Genomic DNA, 14,536 nt, shown 5'->3' on the forward strand with positions numbered 1-14,536 from the left:
GTTTGAATGCATTTGGTTAACGAAGTAGCATATTCTCTCTTTCTTTCTCTCTCTCTCTCTCTTGTAGTGCACGAGAATACTATCCAGGACTGAATATTCTCGCAATTTATTTAATATGGCATGACCCCTTTTAAACTGCTGGATGAAATTGTCTGGCTAGGTATGTAAATTATTATCACAGAGGCCGTAAAAGCGTAACATTCTCAGAAAATGTCAGTCACAGTAGCCCAGGGGCGCTAGTTCTGTGCCCACACACTGTATGTTTGCTTATTTACATTAAATTGCCCAACGATGGAGTCAGGAGTTGCATTATTACTGTTATAAATGTGGAAATGTCCTTTAAAAACAATGTGGTCAGGGCCCACTATTTCTCCCCCCAGATTTCTTTTTTTTGTTTTGTTTGTTTGGGTTTTTTTTTTGACGTAGTGTCACTTTCAGGGAAACCAGCCTGGACCAAAATCCAGCAGCGAGTTCAAAAAGTGGGATTTGCTTTCTGGTTTTAGTTCAGGTTCGCATCACACACAGTGTGGACCTGAGGGAGTAAAACGGCAAAGTTTGTGTGGCACTTTTCATCAAGCTGACTAAAACCAAAAGAGCCCCCCCCACCCGCATCTCCCTCCCGCTGTAGTTTCAAGCTGTGTGGTCTTATCATGTGTGCCTTTCTCATGCCACCCATTCAAAAATAATGGTATGTTTACACAGTTTCAAACACCGCTACACAGTTTGGACTGAATCTCTTTAGTAGAGGACGTGTTATAACAAACCCTAACAGGCAACGTTTTTGTTCAGGCAAAAAAAAAAAAAAAAAAAAAAAAAACTGTGATCGCATCTGTTGATTCAGGTACCAAACTGCATGGACAGTCGCTGTGAAGGAATTTTAAAAAACAAAACAAACAAAAAAAACAACACCCCTAGATACTGCATCAGTGTGCAGGGCATTATTTTGAAACAAGTGGAAGTCTGTACATATTTATATTAAGAGGATACAGTGTTATAGTTGTTGTATTGAAGACAATTGGTGATAAATCGTTTCTGACAAAAGAAAATGCATCCACAGCCAAGGCTTGTCCTGCTAGCACATTTTTACAGAGATGAGCTATTTTTACTGGTGATTTTCTAGGCATTGATATTGATATCTTTTTGAATAAGTGCAAAACTTCCAAACTTACAAGCACTTCCACTATGATAGATTGTATGGTCATTTTTGTTACTTTTGTAGATGTGGTTGTTTCTTTGCTACTGCACCATTTTATAAAGTGGAACAGGTCTTGGCTGTGTGTCCTCGGGGTCTTTTTTCTTTATGGTTTGGAAATATGATTGCCTTTTCTTTCCCCCAAGTAAGATAATGTAGTTTGGCCGAATTTGTGACTGTGTGTTTGTGAACTTGTGTACATGTTCCCATGTTCCCGTGTCAGTGTTCTAACCCAGAGAAGTGATGTCAGTTATTGTGGGCGTATGAATCATTTTAAATGTTCTCTATGAAACACACAAATAAAGAATCATAGACAAGGACCACTCTGTCCTTTCAGTGTTGAGTGACTGTGTTCTACTTCATGAAAATTAATCCGTAGACACCATCACATGCAGAAACCTCGTTTAAACACTATGTTGTTGTTTTTTTGCCTACACTTGTACTGTTCAATAGTTCAACATGATTTGAGAAAATCCTTTTTAAGTTGGCCAAAAATTGGTTCAATAGGGGGCTTTTAACACAAAGGTTGACATAAACATAGTCTAAGATTAGGATTTGTGTATGAGCACAATTTAATTACTATATATGGCTGAGGATAATTGACACACTAAACAAAATGGAGACCTCAGATTGTTATTGATATACAATTGCATTACATGCCGCTTTCCTGTTGGACTGTACTGACCTCTGGTGGAAAAGCAAGTAAACTCTCCTGATGCGGAGACCATTTACATTACAGTAAAGACATATAGGAAAAGTCAATGGTGGCTTAGTGCAAGCGCCATTCATTTGCCGTCTTCTGGATGTGGAGGGGTGAACATCTCCTGCTCTCAAGGGAGTCTCGGAGTCTCCAGGAGTCTTCAAGAACACCGAAAAGTGGCTAGATTTGTTGCTGGTCACTTAAAAAAAATAAGATGCAAAATTGGGAAAGCTGGGTATGGCCACTCGCTTCATTGCATGCACTAGCTTCACCCCAGCTCATCATGATAATGAAAGCTATACTCAGTATTTGCATGAGACAGAATCTATCTAATATTGATCCTTTGTGACTTTTCACTGAGGAATGTCAAAAACCTTTCACTGATTTACTTTTAAAGCCACTATGAAACACACCAAAACTGTTACGCTATGTGTTTAGTGTTTTAACTTCTACTTATTTTTGACTGGACATCTGCAGTTTTGTACTTTTTTTTTTTTTTCTTTCTGATTATCCTGGGCTGCAATTGGTTGTCAACCAGTCCAAGGTGTACCCAGGAACTCAACCAAATTCAACTGGGGTAGGCTCCAGCTCACCCACAACCCTAATGAGGACGAGTGGTATAGAAAATGGATCTCGTCAGCTAATGTCGTCTTTCTGGAGACTGAAGGAGCTGATAGGCTGGAGAAAAAAAACACAGGCAGGCACAAGGAGAACATGAAATCTCCACATAGGAAGGGCGGAGCCCAGATTTGAACCTCTGACCTCAGAACTGTGAGGCGGACGTGCTAACCACTCCATCAATGTTTAATATCGAATCCAATGATACTACCTTTTTAAATACCAGAGAAGCATACACAAACCATCGAGTAAGTTAAGCTACACTTTTTTTTTTAAAATTATTATTATTTAAATGCTATCTAAAAGTGCAATTTTGGAATTGTTTTAAACAAACTGAACTGTCTGACATGAAGGGAAACCTTTAAAGCTGAACATACCAACGTGGTACAATTTGGAGTTATTAAACCAGAATGTTCTGGAAAAATGGGCCTCAACATTCAACCAGACCTTGGTGTTTAAATCATCAGCATCATGCATAACACCATGCGAGATGTCAGCAAATCTCGTGAGACTTTAGCTCACTGAGCATCAAAACAAAGGTGAGTAGCGTATGCAAATACTGTACTCAAGTAAGAGTACTGTTACTTTAGAATAATATGACTCAAGTCAAAGTAAAACATAGTCCCTCAAATAATTACTTGAGTAAGAGTAAGAAAGTACTGTGAAAAAAAACTTTTCAATTACTGTTGAACTAACTATTACTGATTTGTTTTTTTATTTTAAAATCAGAGCACAGACATCAAATAAGATGAAAGAAAAATGACTACATAAAATATGCTTGTGCAAATTCAAATATTGCTGAACATAATACAAATCAAACATAATAAAGAAAATATAAAATAACAAATAATACACATCCAAAACAAAAACATCTGCAACTTTTCACAAGTTTAAAGTGGGACGAAATATCCATGTTTGGAGATTTACAAAACTGCGCTGCATGATAAAGCTGATGTTCTTTGTAGTCTGTTTTTTTTTTTTCTTTTAAGATGAGTCACTGTGATTGGCCTGCAAAGACACGTGACTTTCTTGTGTCGTTTGACCGGTGAACTACAGTCAAACATCACCGTGGTTACGTCGGATCTGTGCAACGGCGCTGTTGCGGAACTCAAAAAAGAAAGTCTAAAGATACATCGCAATAATTGATCAATAAAAGTAGCGAGCGACATACATTATTGTAATGGATTAAAATGACTGTTTCTTCTTAACATAAATACTCAAGTAAAAGTACAATCTATGATGCATTAAAATGACTCTGACGAGTACATTTTTTTCCGAAATGTTACTTGAGTAAATGTGTTACTTGTGTAAATGCATTTTTTCTCCAGTCTCTTCCTTATTGTTGAGTCAGGAACACTGACCTTAAATGAGGCAAGGGACGCCTGCAGTTCTTTAGATACTGTCCTGCGTTCCTTTGCAACCTCCTGAACGAGTCATCTCTATGCTCTTGGGGTAATTTATTTTAGACTGGCCCATCCTGGGAAGGTTCACCACTGTTCCATGTTTTCTCCATTTGTGGATAATGGCTCTCACTGTGGTTCACTGGAGTCCCAAAGCTTCGGAAATGGCTTTGTAACCCTTTCCAGACTGATATATGTCAATTACTTGATTTCTCATCCATTCTTGAATTTCTTTGGATCGTGGCATTTTGTTGCAGCTTTTTTGAGTTCGTTTGGCAAAATTCATTTTGTCAGACAGATTCTATTTAAGTCATTTCTTAATTGAACAGGCCTGGAGCAATCGGGCTTGGGTGTGGTCCTGGTTAAAGTAAATGAAGTCAGCTTTCCAAAACATTTGATTGCTCACAGTTAATTCATGATTTAACAAGTGGGGCAATTACTTTTTCCACACAGGGCCAGGTAGCTTGGAATAGTTTATTTCCCCATGACTAAAATTACCATTCAAAAACTGTATTTTATTTGTTTACTTTGCCTGATATTTGTTTGACGATCTTAAACAAATTGTGGAAACTCTGCAAAAGAATTTGTGAAGGAGGCAAATACTTCTTCACGGCACTGCAGCAACTGCCTCATAAGCACTTTTCCCTATGAATGAATCAAAAACTCTCATTACACGACCTTGATAAAAATATGAGCAGATCAATGGTTATATATTTGGTTTGATTAGATGATATTTTTATGCAGGAATTACTCTGTGTTAACAGTTACTGAATAATAGTTCTCACAAGTCCCTAAATTAACAATTAATACTTCTAACAAAAACAATAGTAAAATCAACAAACATTCACGACATTTATCTTTGGAACAATATTAAGTCAGTGCAGTGGCGTTGCTAGGCCTATTTTAAGGGTCCTTCAGTGCCACTAAAAACGTGTCAAGCACCCCCACAAATATTTGGTAGCATGTTTATGGCGAAGTTTTATTGTCCGAGCACCCCTAAAACCGATCTTAAAGCCCCCTAAACAAATATTAGTCTCCATAAAATGCCCCTTGCTAGGGTAAAACCTGTTTTCTGTGTCTTTATGAAAGAACTTGAACTATATTTAATGTCAATATCTACTGCTAAAAACAAGAAAGCTGTCAAGACTAAGATTATGCTCCAATTCCAGTTTAAAATGTAATTACATTTTTACTCCTGACACCTGGCATTTCTCTTTTTAATTGTGTCCTTTTTATTTGTTTTTTTAATTCAATATTGACTTGCTATGTTGCATGTAAATAAAGATTGGAAAATAAAGACTTTCAATTGAATGGGGTTTAACAAAGCAGTCGAATTAAACGGTAAAAATCATCCATTCGTCAATCAATGTGCATTTCAGGGCAATAACGCATTGAAACAGTCTCCACGACATGATTTTGGATAAACAATTAAAGAAAAAAAAACATGGGCGGGGAAAGAGTGATTTCCGTGAGTGAGTCCTTCCTTCCTTCCTTCCTTCCTTCGGTAATTGGGTGAGGTCATACCACGTGGCACGTTCACGTGACTCTTCCATTTCCAATCGCCTTTCAACTGACTTGCTGAGGGACAACAGTGTGACGTTATTCAACTTCGCCATGAAAAAAGGACGACTAGTTGGATTATAGAACATGACGTGCGCGACATTCCAAGACCGCTGAAGCCGAATGAGAGTTTGCGAACGAACGCGTGCTCGCGTGCCGCTCGGCTCTTGACGTGCCTTGCGTATGACGTCAGAGCGTCAGCTGGCCCAATGTTTACATCCAGCACTGGTGTGTTTCTGACTGGATCCGCGAACAACAGGAGGCTGGCCGCGAAAGAGATCACAGACAGGAAGGCTCCATCGGCGGCTCGTTAAGGTACGCAGTTAACCGGATCTTTTGTTTATTTATTTCTCTCGCCAAGACGACGACGCTGGTTTGTTGTGTTTTTCGTTGGAACGTAGCCTGGTTGTATGATTTGCTTTGCTTTGCTGCTGCTGATGAATGTGCAACGTTCGAGCACCTGAGTGACGCGAATTGCAGCTGAAGCGGTGCGTGTGCGCGGTGTAACGGAGCGATGGTGAAGACATTTCCTAGGATTGGACCCCAAAGCTAATTTACTTAATCGCGAAATGAACTGCTCTAATGGCAGAGCTTTGCAGGAAGTGGCTCCGCTAGTAGCCTACTAAACCAAATGTTGTGCTAGCGCCGCTCTGTGGCTTCTCTGTAGTTTCCAATGATGATCGGTTTAATGGTGGTAACTTCTCAAGGCTACTTTCGATACGTGGATGGCATTAGCCGTCTAAATGTCTCACTACCCGTCTGCATCCGTATGTGGAACCAAACGGGGCTATTCGCATTTCTGTTTGTTCTTTAATGGCTTGGTGGTCAGCCTGTGCGCGCTGTGATCTTTGTCCTGTTGTCAGGGTCTTGTTGCTGTTGTTTTTCACACCGCTCGGAAGCACAAATGCCGCATTCATTCACACCTACCTACACTTGCATATGCTGCCAAAAAGCAGGGTTTCAACCTCAATTAATCATGTAAAGTGTATGATGGGTAAGAAAACCTGGATAGGAACTGTGTGAAATCCATGGGGGAGTGTTAAATCGTTAGCGATGTAACGGCACGCCAGAAATCACGGATTGCTACGTTCCCTGGTTTACGGTTCAGTTCGCAATCCGTATAATAAGAAACAAAATGCAAATCGAGGTGCTTATCTTTTCTCAAAATACGTACACATTTAAAATTCAACGTCAACAGCTTAAAGGTCAGATGACAAAGATGTTATGGGGTCAGTTAAAAATCACATTTGCATTGTTTATATGTTATGTAATACATACACGTAACTTCCAGCAAGTTTTCAACCATAGCTTAGCTAAAATTGAGGTTTTTATGATGCATATTGAGTCCTCCCCGAACATACCCGAAGCTCAAGACACCGCGAGGGCTACCAGAAGTGACGTTGCAATTGACAAACACAGCGCGCTACACACGATACTGCAATGGCGTTGGAATATGTGGAGGAGGAGGATTTCGACGTGCAGGAGCACCCAACTGAACTTGGCATCGTCAAAGCGTACATGTTTGAGCCAATCAGAGACTGACGACGACGACGGGCAGCCAAGTAGCAGCTGTACAACAGAAAAAGAGAGTGGCCACTGGCTCGATGTGACCGTATGTCAAAAGAATGTCTTTTTATACACTCGTGGCTTGAAATAACGCCACCCCAGGGGTGCTAATATTTTTGAGCACGACTTTTCGTATTATATATTCATATATGTTTCAGTGACCCGGCACAAGGGTTTACATAGTATGCAGTTTTCCTATATATTGTGTGCCCCTCGCTCGGGCAGCATTATAACACGCCGCACACAAAGTCTCTGCCGTGTGTCTGTTGGCTTGTCACATAGGCAAAAGTACAGACGACAAGTACGAAAAGTACTGTGTGGGTCTTTTTTTCCTACTCCCCAGTACATAGTAACCATAATAGAGTCGTAGGTATGTACAAGGAAATGCTCGAGATTTAGTTCTCTTGCCGGCGGTGGCCGTCGGAAAAATAGTTGGCACCACAGCAGGTTTCAGCCTCTGCCTAACTACACCTGTGTATACAATGCTTTCTCAAAACCCGCCGGTTCGAAGTGATTAGCACAGAGTTTGACATGCTTGCTAGGCACCCATAGCTGAGTATGTTTCTTCCCCTGTCGAGTGACTTTCACTATCCACTGGTCACGTATTCCTTCACTTGGAAAGCCCAAAAAAAGAACTCTTGCCGCTGCCTGAACCATTTGTACAACCAAATGCCACACAATAAACCATCGTGACATCGTTAAGTCGTACGACAACAAATATACAAGGACGGGAACAACAGCATGGACCAATAGCACACAACGCCGAATGAACAGGATGTTTGGCGTCACGGCGCCGGAAAGAGACGGAGACCGGAAGGCGCGGGATGCAAAAAGCAGAAGGTGCATTCTGCGTCATATTTATTGATTTAACTGCTGTATATCTGCCATATAATCACTTTGAAATGGCAGATGTAGTTTGTAAAGGGGTTCTAGAGTTATCAAGAAAAGTTTTAAAATCTTTGTCCTCTGACAAAGATTTTAAAACCTAAATCTTTTTCGGAGATGGACGTTGATAAGTGTAACAGTAACACATTCAAAACACGAAGGCGTTTGTTTCTTATAGCCCGAAAGAGGCTGTTAGTTACATTTCTGACTGACGTATTTGTACCACAGTAGTTATTTTTTTAAAGGCATATGGCTGGCCATGCCGTCTTGCTTTTCAGAAGCTGAGCTACACTGTATTTCTTGTTCCTTACCTATATGTTCTGTGTGGGAACCCTGATAATCGCCTCATCATATTACATATTTCCCCCCTGCATTTGGTTAGTATAATGTTCCTGGCTAATTTTGAACAGGAGTCAATTAAGGACAAATTGTGGCAAGCTTTCATGAGCCAGATAAAAAGACATGGAGGGCTGCATCGAGCCCGCAATTTAAAACTTGTAAAAACAACCTTACCGATTTCAGAGGAAAGTGTTCCTCTGTATTTCACATGCAGTTGTTTGTTTTCATTTTCGTAGGAATCACACCTCACCCTCATGATCAGCAGGGTTGCATTTTCTTCTGCTTCTTCTTAGGAATGGAACAGCAGAACTAAATACATGTTGGCAAAAGATGTAAAGGGAAACAAACCGATTCTTTTAAGGTTCATTCACCTTTGTATAATAGTAGTTTTGGGGTATAACGCATGCTTTTGTTAAGAACATATTCATACAACAGCCTCCAAACATAACCTAATTCCTAGATCACACAGTGGACTCAAAGCACTGTAAATTACAGCACGTGTTTCCCTTCACCTTTAGGCATCATGGGTGGCGCTGTCAGTGCAGGGGAGGACAATGATGACTTGATTGACAACCTGAAAGAGGCCTACTACATCCGCTCAGACCTGGTGGAGCGGGCTTTTCGCGCCATCGACCGTGCCGACTATTACCTCGATGAATACAGAGAGAACGCCTACAAGGTGAGTGTAGTGAAGTCAAGTCAATTCAAACAGCCAGATGAGTTTGATCAACTAATTCTAACTCTTCTCATCTCATTATTGCCTGGCGTCGTCACCTTTAGGGCCACCATAGTTCTTGCTCATCTTCGGCAGTGCGGAAGTGATCCAAAACAAGTCCAAGTATATGACAATCCACATTATGTTAGTTCATGGTATAGTGCATCACTGTGTCAATTTATTAATCCATCCATCAATTTTCTGTGCCGCTTCTCCTCACTAGGGTCGCGGGCACTCTGGAGCCTATCCCAGCTATCATCGGGCAGGAGGTGGGGTACACCCTGAACTGGTTGCCAGCCAATCGCAGAGTGCATACAAACAAACAACCATTCACACTCACATTCACACCTACGGGAAATTTAGAGTTGTCAATTAACCTAGCATGCATGTTTTTGGGATGTGGGAGGAAACCGGAGTGCCCGGGGAAAACCCACGCAGGCACGGGGAGAACATGCAAACTCCACACAGGCAGGGCCGGGGATTGAAAACATGCATGGTAGGTTAATTGACGTCTCTAAAAGGCCCGTAGGCATGAATGTGAGTGTGAATGGTTGTTTGTTTGTATGTGCCCTGCGATTGGCTGGCAACCAGTTCAGGGTGTACCCCGCCTCCTGCCCGATGATAGCTGGGATAGGCTCCAGCACGCCCGCGACCCTAGTGAGGAGAAGCGGCTCAGAAAATGGATGTGTGTGTGTGTGTGTGTGTGTGTGTGTGTGTGTGTATATATATATATATATATATATATATATAAATATATACACACACACACACACACACACACACGTAATACAAACGTCAGAGTAAGGAAGGAAGTACTGTGGTCTGACCTCATTGGTAGCTATGGCCCTGACAGGTAGAGATTCTTAAACAGGTACAGGAGGGGGCTGCAAACTACTGTACTACTATATTTTTGACTGCTTCTAATTTTGAGCCAACATTTTGTGTCTAAAGCCACCAACTGCTCAGTGTATACGGTTGGATGGTTCACGAAAGCTGACTTGCTTCATCTTTGTTGATATTTAGGACTTGGCTTGGCGACATGGGAACATTCATCTGTCAGCTCCATGTATCTACTCAGAGGTGATGGAGGCTTTGGACCTTCACCCTTGTATCTCCTTCCTGAACCTTGGCAGTGGGACAGGCTATCTCAGTACCATGGTGGGCCTCATACTGGGTAGGTGATTGATCAAATTTGTTAGAGCCGAATGAAGCGTCTGTGGTAGAATACGGCATAATGATTGTGTCAACTAAGCACCATTGTCAATGCACTTTGGCTACTTTGAAAGGTAGAAATATTTAGTACAAAGGAGTAATTATTGATTTGTTGATTGGTAATTGTGAATTCTGTCAGTTGTGTGGAATTGATTTTTAATCAAACAGATAAGGCAAAATGAGCTCTACTGCAACGAGCAAAGTGGTTTCACTCTCAATCACATTGTAGCCAGAAGAACAGAATGTCAACAAAGACCTACAATCCTACAGGAAGCATTCATTTGCCCATTGTAACACTTGCATGGAAACAAGCGTTCAAAACATCACTCAGTTGCAAACCCCTCACTCGGATGGAGAGTGAATAGGTAGCAAATTCAGGATGGCAGTATCTTTGTATCTCAACTCAACTTTTATAGAGCACTTTAAAAACAACCACAGCTCAAACAAAGTCCTGAAGATAAATAACAGACAGACAACAAAACAATGAAACATAAAATAATTTAAACAACAATAACATTGAAAACAATAAAAATAAAACACTAAAACAAGGGCCTATCCCCTCAACATTTGCTGAGTTGCCTGCCATTACACTTGGCTCATGTTGGCACACTAGGATGCTATGCTCAGCTTTATTTGTTTATGTGGCCTGTAGTGCAAATGTCCATTGGGGGATACATAGTTATTAGGTATCAATTGGAAGATAAATTTTAATGTAAAGAAGGACAGTAGACAGTAAGAGTGGTATAAGTTCCATAGTTTGTGCCTGATCATATTTATCATATAAAAATGCAAGTGATTTTTAATTTGTTTCGTGTGTGTGCAATTCATACAGTATATGTTGTGTGTGTGAATTGTTTCAGGACCTTTTGGAGTGAATCATGGGATTGAGTTACATGCTGATGTAATTGAGTATGCCTACCAGAAGCTTGACTCCTTCATCAAAACCAGTGACAGTTTTGACAAGTGAGTATCAAAATATTTCTGGGATATTATCTGTTTTTTAGATGCGGCATATCTAGTGACATAGCACGGGACTCTTGATTCTGAATCTGAATGCCATGTATCTTTGGCCAAATGTCCACTCAGCGCAAGGGTGTGAAGGGTTGATATTTATTGTTGTTGCTTTGCCTCGAAACAGATTTGAGTTCTGCGAGCCATCGTTTGTGGTGGGCAACTGTCTAGAGATCCCTCCAGAGAGCCGTCAGTACGACAGAGTGTACTGTGGGGCGGGGGTGCAGAAGGATCATGAGAAGTACATGAAGAACCTAATTAAGGTTGGGGGCATTCTTGTAATGCCCCTTGAGGAAAAGGTTAGTGTGTGGCTGTTGAACTAATGAACTGAGACCACTGTCATTCATTACTGTTGTTACTGCCTGTAAAGCACCTCAGAAAGCACACTTAAGTTCATATGTAAAAAAAAAGAATGCTTCTGCTGTATTTTCTCCAGCTGACTAAGATAACTCGCACAGGACCAAGCAGCTGGGAGACCAAAAAGATCATTTCTGTGTCCTTTGCTCCTCTCATACTGCCTAAACACAATGTGAATGGCAAACCCAAGACTGTCCCACTGCGTAAGTCTCATTTGATCTTTATCAACAGTGCATCTAAAAAGAAGGTGTCACACTCACGGCCCGGGGCCCTGATCCGGCCCGCCACATCATTTTATGTGGCCCGCGAAAGCAAAACGTGCGTCGACTTTATGTCTCTTGCAAAAAAATACCAAAATTGCAGATTGCCTTCACTGTTAATAATGTTGACATCCTGCAAGCATTTTTTTGTTAGCAATCCCCCATTTAAAATAAATTGAATAATAGTTGAACAAACAATTTTTACTTGCTTCTGATTTCAAAACTAGTTATCCATCACTTTGATGTGTAAATGTAATAATATTAGACCATCACACATTTGTATGTGTTCACAGTAGGGATGTTTATCTTTTATTTAGACCGATACGAATACAAGTATTCTCACCGAATACTGATACCACTAGTACTTTTGGTACATAAAATTCCCATTAACACAATGACAGATAATTGTGAACAAAGACCTTTCTTCCTGACACACATGATGATTCTCCGATGTGTCAAACTGCAGTGTAGTGGGAGCTACTGCCGAGGTGGACTTACTCGGTGAGTTTTTTTGTTTTTTTTCCCCTCAAGTATCTGTGGCTGGTATCAGCAGCCTCCACGAGTACCCGATACCTTACAATATGACCGGTATCAGCCCGATATGCCCAGCCTTAGTTCCCCATCATGACGGCCCTCTAAGGTAAACCATAACTGCGATGTGGCTCGTGACAAAATGAGTGACACACCTGATCTAAAAGAACATGGCAATGAACAAATTCAGTAGGCCTGACTTGCTGTGGCGAAGTCAAAAGTCACTTATCCCTTTACATCAGATTGGAATCCCCTTTTTTGTTTCACATTTCACTTTTATAACCAATTTTCTTCACTACTAACCAGCTACTGTAATGTCAACAATACCACAATAGTTGGACTTTTTGGGAACAAAATCCATCCATCCATTTTCCGAACAAGTCTTCAATTAACCTACCATGCATGTTTTTGGAATGTGGGAGGAAACCAGTCCTTTTATTGAAATCAACTAAGTGCTATAGTTGCATAAATGTTCATACCCTTGACCTTTGCTTTGATTAAAACGTTCATGACAAGACTGCCTTTGGAACTGGTCATAAGTCCCTTCCCTGGAGTATTATTTGATTAATAGCACTACTGTAAAAGCCTTGCATTCTGTGTGGGCTTATTATTTTAAGTCTTACTGGGCAAAGCTCAAACCTACTTTTCTTACTCTGTCCATCCTTCTCACCAGCCTTACTCTTGTTCTTGTTTTGTTCTTAATTTTGCAGCAAAGTACGAGGTACGGACATTACAGGAGCTCACTCGTTTCTGCATCCGACATACGCTTCAAATGACCACTGACGGAGGAGAAAGCCAATCACGCAGCTGTGGCTCCTCGTTCAGCGTGGGCAGGGGTCTGGCTGTAGCCGGACTTCACAAGTACGGTCCTCGTTTCAAACGCCGCCGCGTGCATCGGCGCCGCTGCAACGCCCTCGTGCTGGCCACCCGTCAGGTGGTGGGCAGCGGTATGAGCCCCGCTTCTCTGGACAATAACAATAACCAGGGAGGGATAGTTGAGGACGAGGAGGAGGCGGGTGAGAGGGAAGTGAGGCGAGAGATGAGGGGAGATAGGAGGGTGGCTAGAGGGTTGATGGAGGAAGAAGAGATGGTTGAGGAAGAGGTTGAAGAGGAGCATGAGGAGGAGGAGAGGGAGACTGGAGAGCTTCTCAGAGTCCAGCCAGCTGTTAATGTGTTGAGAGAGATGATCCTGGGCCTTCCGCTGCCTGAGCCCTTGAAGAGGTTTCTCTTGTACTATAGAAACAAGTGAGCAACAAACCAGGAGAGACTGAAGCCCCTCTCCTACCTATAGAAGGCAGGACAGCATGCCTGACATCACCTAGCCCTCATTTCGCTCGGCCTCATGGCAGACCAGGTGTCACCAACTTTTTTGAAACTGAAAGCTACTTCCTTGGTACCAACTCATGGGCTACCACTTTGACACACTTATAACAAATTTGCTCAAATTACCTTTAATTATGTTGTAATGATTTCTCACAATTATCAATGATGATTTGAAAGGGTAGGACAAAAAATATCTTTATAAATCTCTGCAAGTGTTTAATCAAATGATCACTTCTACAACATTCCTAGGAAATCAATGCCATCCCTGGTGAGCTATTTTTTTTTTTACACACAAAAGGCCCAGAGGCCCCTCATGTCATCCTTGGGGGCTACCTGGTGCCTGCGGGCATCATATTGGTGACCCCTGGTGTAGCCTATACTCAACAGAGGCCCATCTTGTTTGATCTTTGTGCTGTTGTGATTTGATGTATATGATTATAACATTTTTGTATGCGTCAGGAAAGGTGTGAATAAATGGGTGTTTCTTTTGTAAATTCAGCTGTATTATTGACTGCTATAATAAAGTGGATTATACAAAAGTAAACGGCTCCATTATTGGAGATGGCAACAAACTGTTCTAAGAAAATATGTTCTCGCTCAAGCAAAAACTTTTCAACAATCATTATTTCCTATAAACTTCTGGATATGGCCTAGTGAATTCATTATCAATCCAGCAGCAAGTAACTTTGCAAAGAAGTAAAACGCTGACCAAAACCTTTTCTCTAGTTCTCAATCTCGATACCCAGTTTTATAAATTGACTATACTGTATATTCTGATATTTGTGAGGATTATATGCAATGTGCGCAGAATATGACTATACAATTTTAGAAAGCAGTGATGAATACTATATTCACATTACACAGACA

The 14,536-nt window shown here is 41.1% G+C and overlaps 1 protein-coding gene across 1 annotated transcript; it reads left to right on the forward strand.

Annotated features, from left to right (window-relative positions):
- The first annotated feature begins 5,446 nt into the window (after positions 1 to 5,446).
- On the forward strand, positions 5,447 to 14,206 carry LOC133408897 (protein-L-isoaspartate O-methyltransferase domain-containing protein 2-like). The gene is made up of 7 exons (XM_061688260.1): positions 5,447 to 5,785; positions 8,779 to 8,939; positions 9,999 to 10,149; positions 11,048 to 11,150; positions 11,326 to 11,497; positions 11,635 to 11,758; positions 13,057 to 14,206. The coding sequence occupies exons 2-7, from the start codon at positions 8,784 to 8,786 to the stop codon at positions 13,593 to 13,595; spliced, it is 1,245 nt and encodes a 414-aa protein (XP_061544244.1). The 5' UTR covers positions 5,447 to 5,785; positions 8,779 to 8,783; the 3' UTR covers positions 13,596 to 14,206.
- The last annotated feature ends 330 nt before the right edge of the window (positions 14,207 to 14,536 follow it).

The sequence above is a fragment of the Phycodurus eques genome, chromosome 1 (assembly GCF_024500275.1).
Source record: "Phycodurus eques isolate BA_2022a chromosome 1, UOR_Pequ_1.1, whole genome shotgun sequence".
Lineage (NCBI taxonomy): Eukaryota > Metazoa > Chordata > Actinopteri > Syngnathiformes > Syngnathidae > Phycodurus > Phycodurus eques.

Bases quoted from the DNA above. Each gene is read 5' to 3' on its own strand.
- LOC133408897 (XM_061688260.1), top strand. From the start codon at position 8,784: ATGGGTGGCGCTGTCAGTGCAGGGGAGGACAATGATGACTTGATTGAC. The intron at 8,940-9,998 runs GTGAGTGTAGTG...GTTGATATTTAG, and splicing joins ACAGAGAGAACGCCTACAAG to GACTTGGCTTGGCGACATGG. The intron at 11,759-13,056 runs GTAAGTCTCATT...TTAATTTTGCAG, and splicing joins ACCCAAGACTGTCCCACTGC to CAAAGTACGAGGTACGGACA.